The following is a 19853-nucleotide window of genomic DNA, read 5'->3' on the forward strand; positions in this document are numbered from 1 at the left end:
TGGTACGATCTACACGAATTTGGTGCTCTTCCGCTGGCAGCATACCTCCAGCAGACAACCAAAGATACGGCAACATCTAGTGACGAAGAATCGACCAAGCAACGCTCCCCGGCAACGCCGATCGCTAGCAAAGCGGATGCAGGCGCTCCGGCCGACATCGAGCGAAGTGCAGAACGCGAGCAGTATCGCTCATGGCGGTTGGGCAAGGCAAAGCTCAATGGCATGACCATTGCACAGTCTCAACGGCGTCAAAGCCGCGCGGATGTTGGTGCATTAGACAGAGTGGTCGACGCGCGGATGCCCAGGCCAGAGATAGCACCTACGAACCTACGAAGCCGCAAAGGGAGTCATTATCTTGGTTTGTTCAGGGAGAATGAAGTTGAGAAGCGCAAAGAAGCCGAGAAGCAAAGAGCAAAGCATGTTGCGCAGCAAAGGGACGACTCAGTGGTGCAGCTGCAAGAGGATAAAGCATGGCCAGTCAAGCGGTCTAATCTGGCGTCAGTCACTGAGGGTATGCCTGTTGCTGAAGATTGGCCTGGTCACCAGCTGCCGCTGGACCCGCTTAAGGACATACCATACCATGAGCAACATGCACCTCAGCGGCCGAATAAAGTAGATGAGCAAGCAGGTGCACCGAGCGCTCCTGCGCAGCACAACGAGACTGTAGCACTGCATGAAGATGGAGCGGCCATCACTGTTGATTCGCCGGATCAGGAACACATCTTGTCTGCTGTATATTATCCGCATCAAGGACTCAAGCTGGAAGACTCACCCACCGAAGCGCAGATTGCGCATCACAAACGCGAAGCCAGCCAGCAAGCCGCGCAGATGCAAGGTAACAATGACCGTGGCGCAGATCACATTCAGTTTTCTATCACGTCCGGTGATGGCGATACTAGCGATCAATTACATGGGGAAATCGCCGTCCCTCGCGATGCGTCTGCGACAAAGTTCGACGAGTTACCGGAGCCTGCATTGTCACGCACCGAAAGCGATAGGGATTCTGATTACGGCTCCGGCTTCGACTCTACCGTCTCCGAGGAGGACGAAGAGGAAGAAATGACACCTACGGCAACACCCAGAACCAGCCTTCACATCAAGCAAGCCATGGAGTCTCCTACTAAGCGCAAGCGCACGCCACCTGCACCTATTGGCGCTGTTGAGCTCAAGCCGTACAAGCACCAAGTTGGCGGACATACTACCGTCTACCGCTTTTCTCGTCGTGCTGTCTGTAAGCAACTCAACAGCAAGGAGAACAAGTTCTATGAAACTGTGGAGAAGTATCATCCTCAGCTGCTCGCGTTCATGCCCCGGTATATCGGAGTGCTCAACGTGACATACCGTAAAGATGCGAAGAAGTCGAAGGCGCAGAATGTCGAAGGCGAAGATACAGTACCGTCATCCGAGCAACTAAGCATCACAACACCGCCGCCGCCAAAAGATGACGCGCCGGCGCAGCAGCAGAGGATTGTCAGCCATTCGCAGCAAGCGCAGACTTCCATACCGCAAGTGATCTTCGAGAACAACCGCCATCTCATTCCTGAGAATCTTTTTAGGTTACCGCCCAGGTCAAGCACCACGGACATGCAGCGCACGCAGTCATCACCACCTAACCGGGCTTTGGACCATGGCGACGATGAGACGTCCACAGAGAACGGTCGCCGCCCTTCGCTGAAAGCGCATTCCAGCTGGGGTTTCACCTCCGTTAACAGTAAGCTTCGCGACCATGTCCTACGTGAAGTTTTCGCTCCGCCCGTCATCCATCGTCACGATCGCAGAGAGCGGGCCCATCATACAAGATCGTTGCGGAAGATGTCGAAATCTGGATCGATCGACCAAGCTGCCCAGGATGGAAATCTCAGTGCAGATGCGGGTCAGTTGGTAGATCGAGACACCGACAGTGACAGTGCTCGACGGCAAGCCATCAAGAACCTGATGGAGCGAAAGCGCATAGCCAGCAATGACCGCGCCGCAACCGATCTGAGTGCGCTGCTTCGTGATGTAGATGGTGCTACTACCATCGAAGGCCTGAGTAAGAGTGCCGAAGCGTCCGATGCCGATCCGCTTTCGGCCATAAGCGGGCGGCGGCATCGCCGAAGACATTCTGGCGGTGGCCTGACACGCAAGCCTACCTACGTGGAGGGCGAACGTGGAGATCTGGAATACCACGAGGACGAGGCTTATGGCGCTGACGGTGAGGAGGACCTCTTCGCGATGGACGACATGAAGCGACAGCTACCCGCCGACGGCGCAGAAGCGAGGAAAGAAATCGCCAGAGTCTTAGGTGATGATATTGCTGTGGCTCCAGACGTCATGCCGCCCGAGAACCGTCCCGTACCCACGCTGGATCCTGCGATCGCACTAGCTGACGAGCCGGAGCCTCGCAACCCGGAGACGTCGCTCGTACGCCAAGGCGAGCGTTTGGAGCACTTCTTGCTGCTGGAAGATCTCACCGCAGGCATGCAGAAGCCTTGCGTCCTCGATTTGAAGATGGGCACTCGGCAATATGGCGTTGAAGCTAATGAGAAGAAGCAAGCCTCCCAACGTAGCAAATGCAAGACCACGACTTCTCGCGAGCTCGGGGTGCGCGTCTGCGGCATGCAAGTATACAACGTCCAGAAGCAGTCATACATTTTTGAGGACAAGTACTTCGGTCGTGATCTCAAAGCCGGCAACGAGTTCAAAGACGCGCTGACCCGTTTCTTCTTCGACGGTATCGGTCACAATCAGGCGCTCAAGCATATCCCATCATTACTAGAGAAGATCACATCGCTGGACCGCATCATTCGTCAACTGCCAAGCTATCGCTTATATGCGAGCAGTCTCCTGCTGATATATGACCGCGGCGATGCCGATGAGCAAGGCAAATCACGACCAGCGAGCCGCGCGAGCGAGCATAGCGGAAGGGAGGAGCACAAGCAACATTACCACGACATCAAGTTGAAGATTGTCGACTTTGCCAACTGCGTGACCGCGGAGGATATGCCACGCATCTTGCAGACCAAGCCCTGTCCGCCGGCTCATCCGGACGACGTAGATCGAGGGTACCTTCGTGGGTTGAGGACGCTGCGGATGTACTTCCAGAAGATCTGGGAAGAGCTGCATCATCAGAAGTATGTCGAGCGGGGTGAGGGTGAGGGCATGGCGACGCTGGATCGGAGCGTCTCTGGTGCGGTGACGCAGAGGGGGTGGAGTGATAGTTTGCTCGAGGATCCGGGGGATGTGAGTACCTGAGGTACCACTTCACGTGGTTGAAGGAGGTCTAGCGATACGAGCGAGCAACGGTCTATTATCACGGCCGGTGCGGTGCGATAGAATGGGGCTTACGCGAGTGGGAGGGTAAGGCGCTTGCTGGTTCGTGAGTATGCTCTTATGCTGCGATTGAGCATGGCGCTGGCGGCTGGCTATTATGTGTTACGTCTGGTCGACTCCTCGTCTACACGAAGCTTTAGCGGCATAGCGGCGCCTGGTCGGATTGTAGATGATCAACACATTCTCTTTGCACAGGTAACTCTTCCCCGCAGTACTGCGTCTTCCATAGACGCGCTTGTCTCATTGCTGTTTCACGACGCAGGCGGAGGAAGCGGCCGCGTGCTCGACCGTACTTCGTGCCTCCTCCCTGATCTTTCTCGCGGTTGACTTTGAAACATGCATGAACCGAGACCTGATATATGTTGCTTGCGCGCTGTCGGACCGCTCTTGGCACTTACACGCCACGGTATGTGATTCCTCGCGCAACCAGCATGGCGCAGAAGAGACCGTTCAACGAGGGTCGGAGGCACTTTAAGAAAAACAAGAAGCAGAAAACTGCAGCTGTCGAAGGGTCGAGTGAGGAAGTCTTACTGGTAGATGTGAGGAGATTGCTGGAGAAGGCGCGTGTAGGAGATCATGAGGAGACCACGAGAACGCTGCCGGAGCAATGGTCCGAGGTCGAGCTCACCATCAACGAGCTCTCTTCGACGGGAGACGGGTTGGCGGAGAAAGAGGGCCAAGTATACGTCGTTCCGTTCACTTCCCCTGGCGATTGCGTCTCGGCCAAGGTCGTCAAGCACTTCCCAGAAGAAGGCTACACTCTCACAGACTTTCTTTCTGTCAAGACACCCTCTCAGCACCGCACTGAAACGCCCAAGTGTCGCTACTTTTCACAATGCTCGGGCTGTCAGTTTCAACACATGCCTTACTCTTACCAACTTGCGCACAAGAAGACGATCGTGGAGAAAGCATACGCGAACTTCTCTGGCTTACCTGCTTCTGCTGTACCTGCCGTCGGCGAGACGATCGGTAGTCCGCTGCAGTATGGTTACCGGACGAAGCTGACGCCGCATTTTGATGGTCCTCCGATGGCGAGGAAGGACAAGCGGGCTGGGAAAAAGGTGATTTGGGAGGAGGTGCCGCCGATTGGGTATATGCGGAAAGGAACAAGGAAGACGATGGACATCGAGGAATGCCCGATTGGCACGGAAGCTGTGGAGCGCGGATTGAGGAGGGAGAGGGAGAGGGTGCATAGGGAGATTGATAAGTATCAACGTGGTGCTACGTTGTTGTTGAGGGAGAGCACAGAAAGGGTAAGAAAGTCGGACGGTGAGCTGCAAGGATCAGTAGACGGCAAGATGGAAGCTACAGATGTGGTTGTGGAAGACCGCGGGGAGTGGGTGCATCGAAAGACCTGCATTACGGACCACAAAGCTACTTCGACCGAGTACGTGGAGGACTTTCGCTTCGACAACCCGGCCGGAGCGTTCTTTCAGAACAACAACAGCATCCTCCCACTCGTCACGCAGTACATCCGCGAGAACATTCTCGGACCAGCAAAGAGCGGTAACGAGGCCAATGGGCATGAACCAGCAATGAAGAATCTCATTGACGCCTACTGCGGCTCCGGCTTTTTCACCATCACGCTGTCGCAGATGTTCAGCAACAGCATCGGCATCGACATCTCACCTCACTCAATCGAGTCCGCAGACCAGAACGCTAAGCTCAATAGCTTGCCTCCGGACTCGACAAAGTTCATAGCCGCAGACGCGAACCACTTATTCTCTGCGATCGACACGACCAAGTTCCCGCCATCGGAGACGGTCGTAGTTATTGATCCTCCACGCAAAGGATGTGATCAGAACTTCATCAGGCAGCTGTTGGCATATGGGCCGGAACGGATATGCTATGTAAGCTGCAATGTGCACACGCAAGCGAGGGATGTTGGGTGGCTTGTTGGCGGAGTCGAAGGCGAAGATGGCGCCGTGTTGCAAGGGCTTTATGAGATCGAGAGCTTGAGAGGGTTCGACTTCTTCCCACAGACGAGCCACGTGGAGGGTGTGGCCATCTTGCGGAAGAAGGGCGATGGTGCTGCCGAGGAAGAAGGAGGAAACGGGCAGGGCGTCGCTGCTGACAGCGATAGAACAGGAGGGTCTTAAGTGCGCACTCCACTACCATTCTAGTTGTTGACAACTTCAAGTTCGCGTCGCCAAGTATCCGTATTCTGTTGCCTGGATTGGTAAGTGTGTTCCGTCTTCGCGTTGAGCTACGATTGCTCTCACTGTGCCGGAGGTACTTCGGCGGTTGGCAAGGCTGTAGAATATATTATATGCGGGTACACCCGTCGCAATTGGCACACCGTACGTAACGTCGAGTTTGAACAAACATCTGGGGCACGTGCTAACCCCCTTCACAGCATGACGCAGTGGCTTAGCGTGTCGTTCTTATATCTTTCCCTTGGGACTGATATGGCTTCTGCCTTTCATGAGGTTATGCGAAAGTCGCGAGTTCGAATCTCGCTGGGTGTAATGGTTTATCTTTTGTCTCATCATATTAGCGGTATTGGACAGCTTCAGGTGAGGTATATAAACGCTTCGCTACTTTTGCCGCCCGTCACCAAGGCCTGCCCTTCCGCCTCCAGCTGCTTCCACCTGCTCCGCGTCTTGTCATTCTCGCTTTGAAGCACCAGTCTCAGAGCAAAGGCGAGAATCGCAACTAGAGCCATTGCTACCGCACAGATGCTCATGCCTCTGACGTAGTACGGAGCTTCCGCATCGGGGTAGAGCCTTGTACCAAGCAAAGGTCCCATCTGCCCGATGATGTTAAGCATAGCCATTCCAGTCCCTTTCCCTTCATCTGAAGGCTGGTTGTTGACTGTCCACGTAATGACGATGGTGACGCATGAGAAGAAGCCGGCGCAGATTGGGAAGACAGCCAGGTAGCGCATGATATGACCTGCTTGAACCGCGCCTGCAATCGCAAGAAAGACGTACCCACTTACAGCGAGGACGGCATGAAACATCATTGGTATGCCGCGGCTCTTCAGGCGATCGGAGACGACGGCCGTAACCAGCACGACAGCAAAAGCGACCAGAAATGGAGGCGCAGAAAGGCCTTGCGATGCAAGCGTAGAGTAGCCCATCGAGTGGACAATTGTCGGCAGGAAGACTGGCATGCTACTGAACGCCACGTTGCAGCAGAAGAACATGGCTGCAGTCAGGTAAGCTTTCGGATCTCTCAGCGTGCGTAAGACCTCGTGCCATTGGAACTTGCGCTTGTGCCGCGGTAGTGTGGTTTGGACGGCGGACCTTTCAGAAGCCTCTCCGACATTTGCTTCCCTTCGCATTCGTAAAGTGGCAATCTTGCGCTCCCTGCTTGTCAGCCATCGAGCACTCTCTGGTGCGTCTGGGATCCACCACCACGCCCACACGGCGACGAGGCACGCTGGGAAGCCTTCGAGAAGGAAGAGCAGCCGCCAGCTTGCAATGCCTGTACCCTGGCCAAAGCGTACTATTGCGTAGGCAAGAGTACTCGCAAAGCTTGTTGCCAACGGCGCGGCGGAGATGAACATGCCGATGCGGAAAGCGAGCTCGTCCTTCCGAAAGAAGAATGACAGGTAGAATGGTATGCCGACGAAGGCAGCCTCGCCTATGCCGAGCAGGGCGCGCAGAATGAGCATAGACGGAAAGCTCAGTGTCAGACTTTGTAGAGACGCGAGCACGCCCCACGTGAAGACACAGCAGCTGATGTAGATGTGCGGAGGGAAGATCTGGTAGCAGACAGTCATCCATTCGAAGCAGATGTAGGTGATGTAGAATGCCGTCAGCAGCCATTCGTACTGGTCGTCCGAGAGCTTGAGATCGTTGGTAAGGCCTGCGATCTTGGCGTTGCCGACGTTCTACGAAAGGTGTAAGCTACGGAGTAAAGTATGGTACCGCGTCACCTACTGATCTATCCAGAAACGATAAGAGGTACAGAAGCGCGACGAATAGGACAAGATGAGTGTCAAGCTTGCGCCGCACTCGGCGCTCTTCGTCAGGCGTATAAAGCTCGAAGGACTGCGCGCTAGCGCGTCGTGCCTTTCGAAGTGTGCTTAGGAAGCTCTCGGCCTCATGATCGCTACCTTCCGCATCGTCCGCATCGTCTACTGCTGCTCCTGCAGTGGCGGTCGCGGCTGGCGGCCTGCGGCTGGCTCGACGTTGGCTCTCGGATAGCGGTCTCAATTCATAACCTTCGCTCGCCTCCAGATCTGCAAGGTCGTCATCCTCGTCAGACTCCGCTTCGGGGGTGAAGCGAGCAGAAGTCGCAGAACCTTGGCTAGAGCTAGAGCTTGCCGGGTTACCCTCTACTTTCATTCCTGGGACCAGTATGATGGCCATTGAAGCTATTGAGGAGGAGCTTCGCGATCATTGCTGCCGAAGGCCTTCGCGGTCACGGCAGAGGCATCTCTGGTGTTCAATGGTGTGGTCCAACAACATGCCGTGCTCCAGTGCTGCAGTGGAGCCTGACAGGCCACGTGCAGCGGCAGGGCGGCTGGCCCCGTGCGGTTTGCCGACCACTCCATGTCATGAGGGAGATGTTACTCCTCACCAATTAGGGTGACGAAAGACAGACACAGACGTCCAATGGACTCTGACACGGCTCTTGCAGACAGGGTGGCAGTTCAGGGATCGCCACGACTCCACGGCTTCCCGCCACGACTGCACGATCAACTGCAGAACGACCACGCGACCTTCCATGTCGACAACCTTCTATTCCCGATGCAGCCAAGCGTCTGTGGCTTGTCTAAGCACTCGCAGCACTTCCGAGACCCTCCACAGTCACATGCACTAGCGATGCTTAGCGGCACTGCCTCGAAAACCGGTCAAGCCGTTAACTTACTGTATGCCAGCAGCCTACTCCTTCGCGACCGCGCCGGCTCTTGCAAATGTGCTTCCTTCCCATAGTGCTGGCGGCAAACTATGCGCTGACCCGCAAACTCTACTGACGCTGTGCCCGGGCCAGGAACGTGCTTAGTAACTACGGTGAATAAGAGCCATAGCGAATAAGACGGAGTCTGTGCCTGGGCCGAGCCCCGCTCGAGGTCCTTCCACATGCAGACTCCGCAAATTTATTGGCATTGACCCTTACTTTGCGTTCCGGATCCGAGATCATGGCAGCGCTGCCGTCATGCTGAGCTCTCGTATCGGTAGACGTACGGCACCGTTAGGACATAAGAGGACCAACGTCAGTTTTACAGCGGGTGTTTGTGGTAATGAAGGCTGTGGGAAACGCTGCGGATCGTTCCATAAAGGGCGGCGACTTAGCGATTGTGGTGCCCAGAGTAGTCCCCGGGCGCCGGGTACCCTCCTTTGAATGCGCGGATGAAACGCTTCAGTGCTCGTGGGTTGCCTCAAAACTCCATACTACCCTTGCGAGCCATGATGCTCTGCTTCTCGTCGAACATCATTTGCCACTTGATAGCCTTACAGTCATCAGCCTCCCGACAGTAACCAGGCAGCGAACCACGTAAACGTCAGCTTGTCGCATGAGGTTCGCAAGCATGCGGCCTATTCTATGGCGGATCGCCCCTCTGCTGGTCGCCTTGACCGTCTTGACTTTCCCCGTGGTGTCAAGTCCAACGCCCAATATACCTGAGACGAACAGCCTGTCCAACGTCTCCGAATCTGGATTCTATGATCGACGCCACTTGGCGGAGGAGAATGGCGGGCAGCAACGGTCGGCCGCTGTCGATTCGCTTAGAGATGCGCCAGTGGCGCTTCCTCGCGCAGGTATATTATCCCTTATCTTCGCTCGCTGCGCTTGCTCATGTTATGCGTACCATACTGATTTCGCATGAGAAGGACACCTTCGTGTGAATGAGAATGTCAACGAACACGCCGATCCTGATCAGCGCGGTGACGACGAGCAGCACGCTCAGATTGCGGGCGAGGAATTAGACGAACGTTCGCCCGGACAACCTCCAGCCCTACGTCATGTCAACAACCGTCAGCGTCTCCGTCAGTCTATCGAGAATGCAGCGGCTGATGCCGTTCTCATACGCTACCCGTGCCATTGTTGCGACCACCTCTGCAATAGCGAGAAGCAGCTGAAACGGCACTATCAAGATAAACACGAAGACCAAGTGTTTGTCTGCCATTCCTGCTGGCAGCTCTTTCCGCGAAACGAGAGATTCTCGAAGCATTGCCGACGCAGACACGGTAGAACTCTGCCGGTACGACGTCAGCAGAAAAGATACGCCCTTGCATGCGGGTTGTGCAGGGAAGCTGTCTTCTACAGCTTTGACAGCTTCTTCAAGCATGTCGTTGAGCGACGACATCGAGAGTCGCGACGATGGTGGGATTGGCGACAGCAAGCGGCAACCCTGCTTGCTCAGCAAGCGTTCATGCCGCTGTGGCAAGCCTGCATGAATGAGCTGTCGCTCGACGAACAACCACACTTTCTCGATTGGTGCCGCGACAACACGAACGAAGGTGACTTCTTGGAACGTCTCCACGGCAACTCCTTCACGCACAAGAGACTCGAAGAATACCAGGAGGATGTCCGGACGATGCTCTGGCGTCTCTATAGCCTCCTTCGCCAACGCTCCTCGATGATTGGTCCTGCACCTCGACATGATGACCTTCCGCAAGCGGCCCAGAGTGATAGTGGTGTTGCCGACGCAAAACAGCCCTCTGTCATTCCTCCACTATGCTGGGATCGGGCAGCAAATGAGCCGTATGCGCCCTTCCTGCCTCGAGTTCATGGATGCTGTCCGGAAGCCGGGTTCATTCACAAACCAATTGACTGTGCGCCAACCGACATCGACGCGCAAACGCTTGTCGATTGCACTATGGCAAACCCATTGAGCGACGCTGCAGCCCTCGCCAGCTCCTCCATGTATCCGTTAGACAACCCCGCCATGGCTCGCCTGAGGGAGACTGTTACGGATGGTGTTTTGCCAGCCGAGACCTCATCAGAAGGCTTACGCTGTGGCTTGCACGCCCTGCTCGGCTCGCTCAACGACTTGCTTGCGCGCAATGCAGGCTTAGACCAGATACCTGTTCCGCTTGACATCGCCACCGTTACGCAAGCGGTGTGGACCCGCCCAAATGAACCGACGCCGGCTTACGAGGCCTTCGTTCGGAATCGCTTGCGGTCAGTGCGCCAAGATCTCGGTGAACCACAGTTCGCAATGATGAGGCAAGAGCTTACGCAGAGCAACATGTTTGGGATCGAACAGTTGACGGCCATCACCGACTTCCTGCTGATACGAGGTCTCCTTCCATACCCTGTTGCGGTAGGCGTGGTGACCGCTGGCGCGAGGGTCGACGAGCGTGGTCTAAGCGGACCGTCAGTCCAGGTTCTCGGAGACCATCAACCGGGTACACCTGTGGCTTGGCTGCATAACGACAATGGTGAGCAGCTAGGGCAGTCTGTCAGTCATTGGTCGATGTTTCGCACTTCCGGTGACCGCCCGGATCTCCTCATTGGCCTTCCGCTACCGCTTCATGCAAGTCTGATTGACATAGACATCGCCACTCCAGCTCCACCAATGCCGAGTGGACATGATGCTTCTTTTGCAGAGGCTCAACCGTGTCCTCAGCTCAGTCAAGCAGAACCAGCTCCAGGAGAGACCGATGTCGAGAGTGCACCGGCATCTGATGCTGAACGAGACAACATGGTCTCTCAGCTTGGCTTGGGCCCTCTTTTGGACCCGGCTGACTCAATCGCTTCATTCGAGTTCAATTTCGACTCAGACGATTGCGAAGCATTATTGGAACAGCGTCCTGAACTGACGGACGACGACGGCTGGGACTGCCGGCCCATCTGATGGCCGAACGCGAATGGTTAAGTGACATGAGTCTTACGACAGTATCATGGCTGTACAGAAGCCAGCATGATGGAGAGAGAGCGCAGGCGTTTGGTTGGCTTTTTGATACCCCCTTTCCCTTAATCGACTGCAAATATCTGTTCAAGGCGACTTCATCAGGTTCGTGCTTACTGGAGATGGATATGGTCGTTGTTCCATAGTGTCTATAGTCGTCAGATGAAGCATCAATTCACGTGGGGACCCGTATTCGGACATGGCTATCGTCCGGCTTTCACATCCACTGATCAGTAGACAATACTGATATCACGTCGCCTACGCCATGTGTGTTTTGCGCTCATGGTGGATTGTGGAGTGGGACGCGGAATTTTGGAGACGATGGGCTCCAACATACCGTCCATGTCCAGTCCGCTGTTGAGATGCTGCACTTCGATAGGCTACGATACAGTGGTCGTGAACACCCACGCAGTGTTGTTCACGGACAATCTGTGGCTTAAGCACATATCGGAAGCTTTCGGTCTTGTCTGCACGCCCGCATCTGTCAAATGATGCGTGCTGCAGATCTGCGTCACCGGACGTCAAACGGGTGAACTACCATCCAGCCGGTACCGCTGATCCGTGGAAACTTGGAAGCTTCGCTTAACATAGGTCTGCTATAGCAGTGACGCCTCGAGAGCTGATACTTACGCACCATCAGCACCCCATCCAAAGGACTCGGCTATCGCGGTGCGGTCGCACAGTAATATCGTCTTGTCGGCGTTTCTTTGTCCCACGCTGCCGGAAAAGGGACAAGTGTAAGCGAAGCATTCCTAGCGCCGATGTACTCTGCGTAGAGTGCAACAACGCACCAACCGGACTGGCGACTGACGACATGCCCTCGGGTTGACGGTAAGAACAATAGCCATACTGGAGCTACCCGTCAGCATCCTGTCGGCGAAGGGGCGCCCTGCACCGTGAGATTTGAGAACGCTGGCGTCTATTGCTAGCCAGACTGCGTATGTGCAGCCTGGATTCGGAACGCCGCTGTATACTCCGTACGAGAGTAACAGTGTGTCGCCGACATCCTCGGACCCTACTTTGAATGATGGAATTGCTGAAAGCGTTGGCCGAAAGCGCAAGACGCCGCCGCATCAAACCGGCACCAAGCCCGTGAAGAAGGTGAAGAGGGTAGGCCCGAGGTCGGACGGCAAGGCAGAGGCGATGAATGGTGATGGCGAGAAGGATGGAGAGGGCTCAAGCAAGCCAAAGCGGGTGCGGACAGGATGTCTTACATGCCGCGAACGACATCTCAAGTGCGACGAGTCGTTACCGCATTGCAACAACTGCAAGAAGAGCAACCGCGAATGCAAACGAGGCATTCGGCTAAACTTCATTGATATGTGGGCCGAGCAACCGCCGCGTGTAGTGACATTGTTTGGCACAGATCAGTGGAGGGTGGACTTTCTGGACGAGTCACGAGACATCGCGAGCGAGTATCAAGGCGGTTCGCAAATGTACCCGCCGTTGAAGCAGGATGCACCACCGCCGCCACTACCAGTATCACAGCATGACCCCACGTTTCTTTACGACTTCTCGTCAGCCACACCTACCGCACCAACCATGATGCAACAGTCACTTCCGCCTATTCAGGGTATCCTCCCGGACCCTTATATGGATGTGCCTCAGCAGCCGGATATGAGTGCTATGTACAACCAGCAACTAAAGGTAGATCATGCACCGTACCCACTCATCGCGCCTAACTCCGGCTCCACCAGCAACAGCCAGTATGGAAGCTCTGCACAAGCGAGCGTGACCGGCCACAGCTCAGTGACAAGTTACGCCAGCGGTCAATCAGAGCAGCCGGACAGCGAGAGGAGAGAGTACCTCGACAATCAAGACGAGACGCTCTTCATGCAAGTCTTTGTTGAAGAAGTCGGTTCGTGGATGGACAGTATGGACGCTCAGAAGCACTTTTCGAGGCTTCTACCGTTCCATGCCCTATCGGAGCCCATGCTATTGAATGCTTTCCTTGCTTGCGGCGCGCGGCATTTGGCTCTGGTCAATCCAGCATACTCCGAAGAGAAAGCGCTGCACTACTACGACACCGCCACCCGCTATCTGCTCAAAAACCTACAGAATCCGAACAGAGATACTGTCATCTGCGCCACGACAGCCGTCATCCTCAACGTGTACGAAATCATGTCCGAAAAGGCGCTGCAACGTATGAACCACATCGCAGGAGCTCGCGCGCTAATCAAGGAGTGCGGATGGAACGCTCGGGCGCAGGGTATCGGATCTGCTTGCTTTTGGCTTAATGTCGGCTTGGAAGTGCTGAGCTGCTTACACTTCAACTGGCAAGTTGCGTGGGATCCGGACGATTGGTGTCTTGACATGGACTTCAGCCGCGAGATCGCCAACGGTAGAGAAGAAGTCTGGACCCACCGGATGCTGTATATCGTCGCAAAAGTGTGCAACTTCCGCGCGACGATACCGCGTCACAAAGAGGCCGATCCACGAGACCAGCAGATTCGCACGCAGCATCGGTTTGAGGCATGGTCGCGGATCAAGGCGATGGCTGATGCGTGGAACGATGGCATACCACGGACGATGCAGCCTATGTCTTTTCTCTATCCACATCAGACGAGTTCAAAGTCTGCCTTTCCAGAGGTGTGGCTTGTTAAGCGCACGACGGTTGTGGCGAGGCTGTTCTTCCATACGGCGCAATTGCTGCTGGCGCAGATGCATCCGTACTATGCATCAGACACCCCCGAGATGTCGGAGGCGGGTAAGCGACACGCGAACATGATTTGTGGTATCGTCGCTCATGTCAAGGATCGGTAAGTGCTGGCTTTCAGCGACATTGAAGGCAAGTGCTAACGGTAAATAGTGGTGTCGCCTCGGTAGCCATCCGCTCTCTCGCGCACGCCGCCGAGGTGTTGACGGACCGTCGTGAGCAGGAAGAGGTCATCACAATATTCGAGAAGATCAACAAGGAGACAGGCTGGCGCATTGGATTCGTGTACGGCGAGCTGATGTCGAAGTGGGGCTGGAACGAACAACCAGCGCCCCAGCAGTACGCGCAGACGCACAAGGCCGCCCGTCAGCAGAAAGAGGCGCAGGAGGCCCAACAGCGACACGCCGAGGCTCAAGCACACGCCGCGCAAGCCAATATGGCGATGCAGCAGCAAGGCTACCCTACTTCGCTGGACTTCAGTCACCATGGCTCACAGCAATCTACTCCCCTCCCGCCTGCTCCCCCGCAGAGTATACAGCCTACACCGCACCAACAGCAGCCGCCGAAGAAGATGCCGTCGGGTATACCGAACCCGCTCTATGCGAAGGCGGACTTTAGTTTGCCGCAGCATCCATATATGAATTCCTATGTGCCGCCGGTGAGTTTGGGCAATCCGGACGGCGGTGGGATGTTTTATAACTTCTCGTGAGGGTGAGATAGAAGCAGCCGCTCGGTGTTATGGGAATGAGTGATGGAACATGCTTCCAAATTGATGTATGATGATATAGAACAGACACATGGAAATAGTGCAATGATGATCAGCGTGGCTTGAGGCGTACAAACCTGAGAAGTGCTGTAGACGGCTTTCACGCCACCCTCCTCACATATCATTTATCGTGAAGAACTCGGCCATCATTGACCACAGACGTTGGTCTCTTGTTCAAGATGTCTTGACCATGGCGAACGGGGAGAGCGTAGGCGAAGGCGAACTCCAAGCGGGCAGCACTGCACCTCAACTTCTCTTGTTCCCACACCACAACGTTGCAACACTTCAACTTGCTAATCTGTGATATCGTCGCCCCGTATTGCCTTGATGGAGTGCGAGCGGCAAATGTCGAAGCAGCATGCATTACTGATATGGTAGGCTCGACTGCATCAGGTCGTCTCTCCATGATGGATCACGGACCTGCGGACGCCGCTCCAAACGGTGACAGCGAGTACGACGATCCAACAGCCAGACCGGAGTCTTCTGACGACAGTCGTCTCGACGTGCCTCGGCATGGCGGAGGCTTCCGGAGCGCTTCATTACAACGAAGCAATACTCGTGACGAAAGGGAGCGTCCAAATGGCGATGACCGCCACCGAAGCCGAAGCAGACACTCAAGCTTGAGCAGCGAATCAGCCGGCTCGACCGATGATGCCCCTCTCTATCAGCGAGTGGGCGATCCCGAGACTAAGCTCAATGGTGAAGATTACGAGGATGAAGCGAACATCCACCTTACGGAGAAGGCGGTTGGTGGTGTTGATGGCACGCCATCCGAAAGGGCAGGAAAGCCACATCGAATGTACAAATTCGTCCTATACGAGACAAACGCCCGTTACTGGATTACTGGGGGTGACATTACGGACAAGTACTTCAGGCTGCTCCGCATTGACCGCACTTCGCCACCAGGACAGATCATGCTCTTTGAGGATGAGACGGTGTACGATCGGAAACAAATGAATCAAGTGCTTGCCAGCATCGACCAGGGCAATCGTGCTACAGGAGGCCTACGAATGAAGTACACTTTCTGGGGTCTGCTTGGCTTCATCAGGTTCACGGAGGCGTACTACATGCAGGTGATCACGAAGCGACAGCAAGTGGCAACACTCGGGGGTCACTATGTCTACCAAATTGAAGGGACCGAGTTGGTACCATTGACGACAGGTGCTAGTAGCCGCTTTATGCGTGACCGTAACCCAGAAGAGCTGCGCTTCCTGGGCATCTTGAGCAACTTAGATCTGAACAAGTCTTTCTACTTTAGCTACGCATACGACATCACGCACTCGCTTCAGCAGAACATCATCAGACAACGGCAAGCGGTCAATGAGGGACTTCACGCCGCTGCTCCAGACTTCAACGCCATGTACGTCTGGAACCATCACCTGCTCAAGCCAGCACAGTCTGCGTTGAAGCATCCGTTCGACTGGTGCTTGCCGATCATACACGGTTTCATCGACCAATCGTGCTTGGACATCTTCGGTCGCAGCGTGTACATTACTATCATCGGGAGACGCTCGCGCTTTTTCGCCGGCGCACGTTTCCTGAAGCGCGGCGTAAACGATGTCGGCTACGTGGCGAATGATGTCGAGACGGAGCAGATCGTGGCCGAGAAGCTCACGACGTCTTTCCACGCGCCTGGCCCAAGACTCTACTCGAGTCCTACTTACACCTCCTACCTACATCATCGCGGCAGCATACCTCTGTATTGGACTCAGGAAAACAGCGGTGTCACGCCTAAGCCGGACATCGATCTCAGTCTCAACGATCCGTTCTACCAGTCCGCTGCCCTCCACTTCGATAACCTTTTTGAGCGCTATGGCTGCCCGATCTTCGTACTCAACCTGATCAAGGCAAGAGAGCGCACACCAAGAGAATCCAAGCTTCTTGGGGAGTTCGAGACTTGCGTACAGTATCTGAACCTGTCTCTGCCTGCGGATAAGCAGATCGCTTATAAGGCTTTCGACATGAGCAGAGCATCCAAAACTCGCGGCGGCGACGTCATTGGCTCGCTTGAGGTGATTGCGGATGACGTTCTCAACAAGACCGGCTTCTTCCACAACGGCGGAAACAGCTCAGACGATGCTCAAGTGCAGAACGGGGTTGCAAGAACGAACTGCATTGACTGCCTCGACCGAACGAACGCTGCTCAGTTTGTGATTGGCAAGCGAGCTTTCGCACTGCAGCTACGAGCGCTGGGCGTATTTGACAAGGAAGACGTCGACTATGACACGGACGCGGTCAACGTGTTCACGCACATGTTCCACAACCATGGCGATACCATTGCCGTGCAATACGGTGGATCACATCTCGTAAACACCATGGCTACCTACCGCAAGTTGAATCATTGGCAGAGTCAGTCGCGCGATATGGTCGAAAGCTTTAAGCGGTACTACCACAACTCCTTCCTTGACAGTCAGCGGCAGGAAGCGTACAATCTGTTTCTGGGTAACTACATCTGGGCGCAGGGACAGCCAATGCTGTGGGATCTGACGACGGATTACTACTTACATCACAGCGACCCCAAGGCGTGGCTTGATCGCAATAGGCGAAGCTACATCTACTGGTACACTCCAGAGTTCCTCGAACCGCGGCGACTGCCGCCGGAGCCCGAATTGACTCACCACCGGGACATTCATGAGGAAGAGGTGGCGGAGTACGACGACTACTGGCTCGAGTGCTACCGACCAGCCGCTCTGTCGACGCTGTGGAAGGTGTACTCCTACCGCGTGAACACCGACAACCGCTACCTGCCGGATCGACCGCATCCGCGAGACAACAGGTATGATTTCAGTCCATTCATACCAAGGCTCGATCCGCATAGGCCTACCCCTGAATCCCCCGAGAAGAAGCCAGCTCCACGGAAGGGTGTCAAGATTGTGGATCCGCAGGACGAGCGTCCAAACACTCCGTTGCCGCCGAGTGAGGATGGGCCGCGGCCGGTACCGATCGAAGACAAGCCCGGCATATTGAAAGAACCAGACAGGACCGCTAGGCCCATTGAGCAGAGCGATAAGCAAGCGCGGTTGGCAGACAAAGCGCAGATGCACTTGTTGTCGTTGAATCAGATCCACGCTCAAGCGCTCGATCCTACGGTCTCGGAGAAGACCGCGCAAGAGTACAAGAAGTACATGTTGCATCCGCTTAACCTGCCGCTTGTCGTATCGACCGACTTACCTCCGGATGCGTATATCGACTACGTGGAGTACGTGCACAAAGCAGGCGCCAGTGAGTTTGACGATGACGACCAGGATGAGTCGTTTGGAGCGGGGATTAGCGAGCAAGATTTACAGCATTTCTGGGAGTTCTTGGGGGAAAGAGAAGATCCGCTGAATGTGAGCGAGGAGGATCTTAGCAAGAAGAGGTATAAGGCGTACCGGCAGTGGTTGAGGGGAAAGAGTCTGTTTAAGCAGAGCAAAGTTGATCCGGAATGGAGGGGCGGTACGTGAGCACAAACCGCTTACATAGAGACATTCTTTATCCGTAGATCGTAATGATAAGGATATGTGAACACTTCGGCGCGTGTCACGCGTCTGGTTTCCATAACAACGACTGAACCCTGGCCCACGTCATTGGTTAAGCACGAACCCTCTTTCTTTGAACGTAGCATTGTGAACCAGACATACACTCTTCGCGAATTTCATCCTCCGCAGTAGCGCCATAGCATACTAACAATACAGCCACCATGCCGCCGAAGCGCAAGTCTACTGGTCCACGTCCGGTCTCGTCACGGCAGTCATCGCAACAGCCACAACTCTCCTTCCATGGCAAGCAGAACCGCGTGACGAAGCCTTCGGCCGCACAGCAAACGAAGGCGTCGAAGAAGGATCCAGCTCGACAAAACGAGCTCGCTCAAAAGGATGCGAAGACAGAAGCGGAGCCGGAAGATGAACCAACAACAGCCGACATTGTAATCGAGCAGCAAGCAGAGGAGGAACTCCAAGACGCACACCCAGACCCGCTACAACACAGCGCGACTGTCAAGGCCGAAGACGTCCTCGGCGGTCGCGCCGCACAAAGCGAAGTCGGAGCGACAGGAGGCGCAATAGGCACGGGCTGGGTCGCAGACGAAGAAGAGCAAGCGCGCAAAATCTCCGAGACGCAGATTAAGCGTTATTGGCGGGAGAAGGAGAGCGTTCGACTGGCGCCGCGGGTCCATCAGGAGGGGTTGAGCGTGCATGAGAAGGTTTTGAGGGAGTTTGATATGACGGGGCATTATGGGGTACGTGTCACGATTCAGGCTGGAAGACTTGTGGGGTTTTGCTGACTGTTTGAAGCCATGCATAGGTATTGCGAGACTGAAGCGGTGGAAGCGGGCGAACGTGCTGGGTTTAAAGCCGCCGATCGAGGTGTTGGCGGTCATGCTGAAGGAGATGGAGGAGGGGAATGCGAAGGCGCAGAGGGCGCATGTGGATGAGTTGATGAGCTCGCGGTTTATTGAGACGTAGGGTGCGGTAGCTACACGGACTGTTCTGCTTTGCAGAGTACTTGCTTGAGCATGGCGTTGTTGGCTAGTGGGAGGGGGACGGGTCTGAGACATAGGATGAGGGATGGCGATGCACATGGCTCGATTACCGACCAACACCTCGTCTCTCGAACTGTATTCGTATTCGGAGCGGATGTCGCGTCTCAACCTGCAATCTCCGTGTCGGCCATAGCACTTTGTGCGGATATAGAGTTCCACACAGCCACCAAACGCCGGGGGACATGGATTTGTCCAATTGCGAGTAGAATGAAACTAAGTCTGCGGCAAAGACACTAAATTCTATATCTTGAACGTCAAATTAGGTATAAGATATAAAGTTAGGTAAAGGATATATAATTTTATATATAGGATACAAAGTTTTATATAAGAATATAAAGTTATTAGGGACATAAAGTTATTAAGGGATATAAAGGTTTATATAAGAGGATATAAATATCTAGATAAAGATATAAAATATAAAATTATATATTTAGATATATATCTTAGTCTTAAAATATATATCTTAGTCTTAAAATATATATAATAGTCTAAAATTATATATAAGAGTCTAAAAATATATTTTTTAGTCTAAATATATAATCTTTAATCTAAAGATATATTTTTTAGTCTAAATATATATTTTTGAATTTAAAGATATATTTTTTAGTCTAAATATATATTATATATATATTTCTTAATTTAAAGATATATTTTTTAGTCTAAATATATATTTTTTAATTTAAAAATATATTTCTTAGTCTAAATATATATTTCTTAATTTAGAAATATGTTTTTTAGTCTAAATATATATTTCTTAGTCTTAAAATATATATTATAGTCTAAAAATAAATAT

At 54.0% G+C, this 19853-nt stretch overlaps 7 protein-coding genes and 1 non-coding gene across 8 annotated transcripts; 7 read left to right on the top strand and 1 right to left on the bottom strand.

The window, feature by feature from the left end:
* Nucleotides 1-1107: 1107 nt before the first annotated feature.
* BAUCODRAFT_78726 (uncharacterized protein) lies at nt 1108-3234 on the top strand (the record flags this gene model as incomplete). The annotated part of the gene is made up of 2 exons (XM_007682806.1): nt 1108-1509; nt 2374-3234. 2 exons carry the CDS (start codon nt 1108-1110, stop codon nt 3232-3234), a joined length of 1263 nt encoding a protein of 420 aa, XP_007680996.1.
* Nucleotides 3235-3743: 509 nt separating this feature from the next.
* On the top strand, nt 3744-5411 carry BAUCODRAFT_79431 (uncharacterized protein; the record flags this gene model as incomplete). The annotated part of the gene is made up of 1 exon (XM_007682861.1): nt 3744-5411. The coding sequence occupies one exon, from the start codon at nt 3744-3746 to the stop codon at nt 5409-5411; it is 1668 nt and encodes a 555-aa protein (XP_007681051.1).
* Nucleotides 5412-5664: 253 nt separating this feature from the next.
* Nucleotides 5665-5780, top strand: BAUCODRAFT_t39. Its single transcript has one exon. It is a non-coding gene; the product is annotated as a tRNA-Ile (tRNA).
* Nucleotides 5781-5914: 134 nt separating this feature from the next.
* Nucleotides 5915-7364, bottom strand: BAUCODRAFT_43533 (uncharacterized protein; the record flags this gene model as incomplete). Its single annotated transcript, XM_007682782.1, has 2 exons — nt 5915-7150; nt 7200-7364. Coding segments are annotated over 2 exons (1401 nt in total), but the record flags the coding sequence as incomplete, so codon positions are not given.
* Nucleotides 7365-8489: 1125 nt separating this feature from the next.
* On the top strand, nt 8490-11233 carry BAUCODRAFT_311550 (uncharacterized protein). Its single transcript, XM_007683102.1, has 2 exons — nt 8490-9023; nt 9093-11233. Exons 1-2 carry the CDS (start codon nt 8780-8782, stop codon nt 11063-11065), a joined length of 2217 nt encoding a protein of 738 aa, XP_007681292.1. The 5' UTR covers nt 8490-8779; the 3' UTR covers nt 11066-11233.
* Nucleotides 11234-12262: 1029 nt separating this feature from the next.
* Nucleotides 12263-14484, top strand: BAUCODRAFT_79055 (uncharacterized protein; the record flags this gene model as incomplete). Its single annotated transcript, XM_007682835.1, has 3 exons — nt 12263-13878; nt 13929-14140; nt 14231-14484. 3 exons carry the CDS (start codon nt 12263-12265, stop codon nt 14482-14484), a joined length of 2082 nt encoding a protein of 693 aa, XP_007681025.1.
* An 851-nt stretch (nt 14485-15335) lies between these two features.
* BAUCODRAFT_46416 (uncharacterized protein) lies at nt 15336-17972 on the top strand (the record flags this gene model as incomplete). Its single annotated transcript, XM_007682787.1, has 1 exon — nt 15336-17972. A coding segment is annotated over one exon (2637 nt), but the record flags the coding sequence as incomplete, so codon positions are not given.
* A 92-nt stretch (nt 17973-18064) lies between these two features.
* On the top strand, nt 18065-19372 carry BAUCODRAFT_39079 (uncharacterized protein). The gene is made up of 2 exons (XM_007682760.1): nt 18065-18757; nt 18813-19372. Exons 1-2 carry the CDS (start codon nt 18221-18223, stop codon nt 18981-18983), a joined length of 708 nt encoding a protein of 235 aa, XP_007680950.1. The 5' UTR covers nt 18065-18220; the 3' UTR covers nt 18984-19372.
* The last annotated feature ends 481 nt before the right edge of the window (nt 19373-19853 follow it).

Source organism: Baudoinia panamericana (assembly GCF_000338955.1).
Source record: "Baudoinia panamericana UAMH 10762 unplaced genomic scaffold BAUCOscaffold_14, whole genome shotgun sequence".
NCBI lineage: Eukaryota > Fungi > Ascomycota > Dothideomycetes > Mycosphaerellales > Teratosphaeriaceae > Baudoinia > Baudoinia panamericana.

What these genes read in the sequence shown, in the direction of transcription:
- BAUCODRAFT_311550 (XM_007683102.1), top strand. Translation starts at nt 8,780, where the DNA reads ATGAGGTTCGCAAGCATGCGGCCTATTCTATGGCGGATCGCCCCTCTG. An exon ending in AGTGGCGCTTCCTCGCGCAG is followed by an intron (nt 9,024 to 9,092) that starts GTATATTATCCC and finishes ATTTCGCATGAG; the next exon opens with AAGGACACCTTCGTGTGAAT.
- BAUCODRAFT_39079 (XM_007682760.1), top strand. Translation starts at nt 18,221, where the DNA reads ATGCCGCCGAAGCGCAAGTCTACTGGTCCACGTCCGGTCTCGTCACGG. An exon ending in ATATGACGGGGCATTATGGG is followed by an intron (nt 18,758 to 18,812) that starts GTACGTGTCACG and finishes GACTGTTTGAAG; the next exon opens with CCATGCATAGGTATTGCGAG.